Genomic DNA, 5,790 nt, shown 5'->3' with positions numbered 1-5,790 from the left:
TAGTATGACATCTAGTGGACAAAAGCAAAACTACAGTTAGGACTCTTAACAGCCAGTAGAGGGCGCAGCTGAGGAGTCATTGTTCCTGGAACAGTCGAACTATATATATATATATATATATATATATATATATATATATATATATATATATTATATATATATATATGTATATATATATATATATGTATATATATATATATATATATGTATATATATATATATATGTATGTATGTATATATGTATGTATGTATATATGTATGTATATATACAAAAATATTTTGTCATATAGAATATAATAAGCATATTGCATATATATAATATATATATATATATATATATATATATATATATATATATATATATATGCAATATGCTTATTATATTATATATGACCAATTATATGATAATGTAATTATATTATATATACAGCAAAATACTGTGCAAGTGATAATATATATGCTGTTATTTATATTTAGTGCGGTGGTATTTATGGCGTCAAGGGATGATTTCCTCTCAAATCCCCTAATAAAGAATCTCTGGCAGATGTGTCAAGGTTTTTGATACACACACACACACACACACACACACAAATTCCCAACCGGTCGGGATCTGCTCCCCCGGGGGAAACGCCTTCTCGCCTCGGACCCGTTCTGTTTTAATTAGCCTCCCGGTGCCGCGGGTAATTACGGCAACGAGCCGCAAATGAACCGTAACGAACCGCAAAATTCCTCAAAGAAAAAAAAACCTCACACTAGACGCGGCGCGAGGCGTGTGATTAATAACCGTCACTCAGGCGTCGGCGGGGGGGAAAGGGCGCGAGAGGAGTTGACACGCATTACCCTCAGCGCTGCGCGAGACCCGTATGTCAGCCCCCTCGCGCCTCCCGCGCTTCCACAATCATTTCCCGCCAATGATCAGGAGGTGTCCGCAACAGCGCTTCCTCACCTCACACCCCCGTCAGCCACACGCAGCGCGACACACACACACACACACACACACACACACACACCGGGAGGAGCCGTCTACCCTCCGTCACCCATACCCGCCCCTGAGGACGGTGCGTCGTTGGCGGCGTCAATATTATTTATTATTCCCGTTAGTCTCGGTATTTAGCGCCGCAGCTGCTCACGGTGATCGTTAAAACGGACGCGTCTCGTTGTTTTGAGCCGCGTGTTTTTTCTTGTAACGGGGATTATTGAGGCGGCATCAGCGCGCGGTGATGCTCTCCGTTAAAGGATCGTGAAGCGTCGCGAGTCTAAAGGTAAAGCTCGTCCATTTTCCGTCCTCCGCCTCCCCCCTCATCCACCCCCTCCTCCCTCTCTCTCTCTCTCTCTCTCTCTCTCTCTCTCTCTCTGCTGACGTGCGATGGCCAGGAGAATTAATCCGTCGCCGTTAATTGCTCCGTGGTGTCCAGCGGTCTGACGCCCTTAATGACCTCTGATCCGCGCGTCGCTGCCGCAGCAGGCGGAGAGTAATTACCGTAATTGATGCTCGAGGCGACGGTAGCGGGGGGAGCGTTTCTAGCAGCGTTTCTCTCTCTCTCTCTCTCTCTCTCTTTCACATAAACACACACATTTTTACACTTCTCGTCTTACTATTGCCATTTCTGTTCCTCCTTTAATTAAAACAATAACATTTAAAGGCGGACCTGATGATGTTAGATATAATGCTCTTTGTTGTTCTAAATTATGTCATGCATATGCATAAGATGTGTATATAAATGCATCTAAACTCCGTTTTTTAAATTGCTTTTATGGTATTTTCTGGGCTTCTGTTTTTCATAATTTTAGTTTTGATTTTTAGATGACATTAACCTTGTTTAAATTTGGTACCTAACTATCCATTGAGCAATATTGTATACATCCTTTATTATTTATCAAAATTTCTCTATTTACTGTAAAAAGGAGTAATAAATAGAAGATGCATCATAATTTAAGAGCTGGAAGGAAATAATGTAGATAAATGCATAAAAAACCCTTTGCTGTTTGTCTGAACCGTTTTATTTAAATTTGTATAAAGTTTCAGTTTTTAAAATGGAATTTCTATTATATTCTGTTTAGGAACCCACTGAGAAGGAATTACAAATCCACTAAAGGCCCTTGCACACCGAGTCTGAAATGTTCTAATGTGTTTTGTATTCGTCATCTTAAAAATGTGTCACGCACAGAAACATTGCACACTGAGTCCGATGCGTATTCATTTATCCGTTGGGGAAAAGAAATGTGCAAAAAAATAAGAAAATTGAGTTTTCAAGCAGTGAGGAAGATTTTGCTGTCCTCTCTTTTCTTAAAAAGAGAATAATAAATATTCGATCCATCATCCAATCCAAGGAGAGTTCCACCTCCTTATCATCAAGGAGCTGCAGGATTCTCCTGTGAGATTGTACGGTGGTTCAGAATTGTCATCTCTAAAAATTCTTGCTATGGAAGCAAAAAACAAAGAAAATCAAACAATCCAAATTTTTCTATGACGAATGAAAATTTCGAAGGCAGTGTGTAAACGTGATTGATATGTGAGATCGGATTTATTTTTTAACATGCAAAAAATTCAAAAACTAAAATTTCACACTTAGTGTGCAAGAACCAAATAAGATTGCGTAAACTGTAATTTACTTATTTTCAGTTTTTTTTTCTTCGTTAGTTTAGTTATTTTGATTCTTAGTGCACTCATTTTTGATTCGTTTTGGTTCTAAAATACCATTGAGGAAATTTTTTCCATGCATCCTTTAGGATTTGACAAAATATTCTCTATTGTCTGCAAATAAATGAAAGTTGTAGTTCTGTGTTCACGTCCCCCTCCTGTTTCCTCCACAGGACCATTGCCGTGGATGGTTTGGCGTTTGTGCGTGTTTGTTTTGCTCTGATGGCGAACATGAGCAGTAGTGTGTGCATGGAAACCCCACACACTCATGGCCACGCCCACGGCCACACCCACAACTACAACCCCACCCCTGGGCGGGACTTTCCTCTGCAGATCGACTCGTGCATGAACCCCGTGTTGGACTACAGCGCGCAGATGGAGCGCTACCGCTCATTCGCCACCTTCTATAAGAACAGCACAGCTGCCGCGGCCGCAGCTGCCGCTACCCCATTTCCCCAGACTGCAAAAATCGCCCGAATTGCCACACCCCTCTTCCCCTCGGCACGCCTATCAGCAATGCCGCCCTGGCCCTGCGACAACGCAATGCTATGGGGGCGAAAGCCCACCGCGGTTAATGTTAACGGACCTCACACACATCGGACTGGTATGTCAAGGGCGGAGCAGGTGAATGTGCACATGTCCGCCAAACACATTCCACAAGACTCCGCCCTCCAGATGGGCGCTGACAACTTCCTGTCGCCGCTAGCCGCGGAGCAATGCCGCGGTCTTCCCGTAACGGGCGCCGAGTGCATGAACCGACTGAAGTGCCCGTCATCTGTGCCGCCTAGCGGAGCCGGAGAGACGGACCGTGGCGGGACATTCGGAGGGATGCCCCCATTGGGGGGTCTGTCGCTGCCACCGGGGGTCATCGTCATGACGACGCTTCACTCTGGTGCAGGGTCGTCAGGGGTCACGATGTCAGACAGCGCGTTTCAGATTGCCAACGTGGCGGCGGACTGCCAGCACAGCGGCTCGTCCTGCTCCGGTTCGCCCGCCGCTCTTAACGGAAACGTCAACGGCAGCTGCAGCAGCAACGGTAGCGGAGCGGCTAAGCGCAAGCGTAAGCGCTGCGGCGTGTGCGCCCCCTGCAGGAGGCTCATTAACTGCGGCGTGTGCAGCTCCTGTCGAAACAGAAAGACGGGTCATCAGATCTGCAAGTTCAGAAAGTGTGAAGAACTGAAGAAGAAACCCGGCAGCACGATGGAGGTGGGATTCTCACACGCACTCACACATATGCAGGGAGCTCTGCTGAAGTGGGCTGTTTGATTGGCTGCGGGTTTGGAGTAGAGCCCAGTCTTGGCACGAGCGACCGTAGTTAACCATCAGGCATTAATGTCTGTGTGTGTGTGTGTGTGTGTGTGTTAGCTGATGGCTTGAGTCCTCTTAAGCTGGAAAAATGCCCTTACACTCAAGCACACACTTTATCTCTCTCTCACACACAGTCAGTATTGAAGGCTGAGAGATGAGGCAACATGTTGTAAGTTCTCTGTAATAATACAAAGACAGCTTAATCTATTCACAACCTGTTAACACCACTCACCAGAATCAAAATCAAGACCAGTGTAGAAGTGACTTTCAAACCAAGCATCTTTCCCACTGGAATGACGTGATAGTTCACAGAACAATGGTAAATGTGAACGCACCTGTACACGGGAAGATTTTAAAGGCCTGTTCGCGCCAGTTATGTTAACTACATTAGCAGACAACATTTTATGTTTATTCTAAGTGTGCACTGCAGTTTTGTCTTCTGCTGCTTTACATGCTCGTGCTCTTTAAAGTCAGATGGATTGTTCGGAATATTCTGAAAGTGATTCCAACACTATCATTTCTGTGTGTAGATATAGTTGTGGTGCATCCTTCATTATTCTCATTATAGTTATCATCTTTGGTGCGGACAGGCTTTAAGAGTTTGTTTGGACTCTCCCCGGCACTGCATTTGTGATGTTTCAGTACATTAAAGAAAAAAGTCCAAGATGTGCAGTGTTAGGGAGGGTCCAGGAACATTAATGCATGTGGCAGACGCTTTTATTCAAAACAACTTACACTGAATGCAAGATGTACATTTTTATCAGTTTATACATTCCCTGGTTTCTGAACCCAAACCCCAAATTGCCAACTCCATGCTCGAATGTTTGAGCTACAGAAACACCTTAGTAGCAAGTAAACTAGATTTCCAAGACATCCACACATAGTTCAGAGTAATGTGCAATCAATGCAAAAAATGTGAAAAAACACATTTACTAGTTTACGTGCTACTTTTTTCCCCAACAAAACTCATGTTGATCAATCCCTCACACTTTTATCAAATCCAGTGACTAAAAGATTCATAATTACATTCATGCATGAACCAGACGCTTTTGATCCAAAGAGAAACAAAAGCAATTCTTCAACGAGCCAACAGTAATCGTTGCATAAAGTCTCAGCTAACGGAAACACGGTTGCGAGGGCCTTTGCATACAGATGGTCGGCTTCGTCTGTTGTTTCCGTTTTCCCAATTTCATTCTTATTTGTGATGAATCAATTTTTGAACCATTGCATCTTATTGTGGAGATGGTTCACACCAAATGGCACATCATTTCTGTGATTAACTGGGCCATTAAATCCAGTTTAACTGGAATCTATCCAGCATTCCCACTGTCTCCTGTGTCTTCCCTCAGAGAGCACCGTCAGCCGGAGCCGCAGACACCTTCCGCTGGTTCTTCTGAAGAACCCGCCACCAATCCACGTCACAAAACTGGACTCGAACACTAGAAGATCAGATCACCGCCCTCCTCTCTCTCTAGCCCTTCCCCTCAGGACAGCACTGAAGAGACGTCGAGGGCAAGTCTCTGGGTCTCAGACCGACCTCACCTCAACCAAACACTAACGGACGTAGAGAAACAGAGACTTCAGTCGTATCAGGACCCCATCCGAGCTTAAAGGAATAGTTCACCTGAAAGCCAACATACAGTTGTCATTTACTCACCCTCATGTCGTTTATCAATCACTCGCTTTCTTCAGAAGACAAAAGGAGGTTGTACTGAAGCAAATGAGGTCCGTCAAACTCTAAACTCACAAAACAAATTGCATAAAAGCTGTCCATATAAGATTAATGCACTAGGTTTTCTGAAGTCGGTTTTCTGTTGGGAAAAGATTTGTCACAAACCATC

At 44.0% G+C, this 5,790-nt stretch overlaps 1 protein-coding gene across 1 annotated transcript in view; it reads left to right on the top strand.

Annotated features, from left to right (window-relative positions):
* Positions 1–492: 492 nt before the first annotated feature.
* LOC113088748 (CXXC-type zinc finger protein 4) overlaps positions 493–5,790 on the top strand; it is a 6,112-nt gene continuing 814 nt past the window's right edge. Inside the window, exons 1-3 of the mRNA XM_026255816.1 lie at positions 493–1,262; positions 2,815–3,847; positions 5,299–5,790. The exon at positions 5,299–5,790 is cut by the window's right edge and continues 814 nt beyond it. Coding sequence (XP_026111601.1) covers positions 2,864–3,847; positions 5,299–5,346 — 1,032 coding nt within the window. The 5' untranslated portion in view covers positions 493–1,262; positions 2,815–2,863 and the 3' untranslated portion in view covers positions 5,347–5,790. The remainder of the gene's footprint in view (positions 1,263–2,814; positions 3,848–5,298) is intronic.

The sequence above is a fragment of the Carassius auratus genome, unplaced genomic scaffold (assembly GCF_003368295.1).
Source record: "Carassius auratus strain Wakin unplaced genomic scaffold, ASM336829v1 scaf_tig00046961, whole genome shotgun sequence".
NCBI classification, from domain to species: Eukaryota; Metazoa; Chordata; class Actinopteri; order Cypriniformes; family Cyprinidae; genus Carassius; species Carassius auratus.
This window is presented reverse-complemented; position numbering and strand designations above follow the sequence as displayed.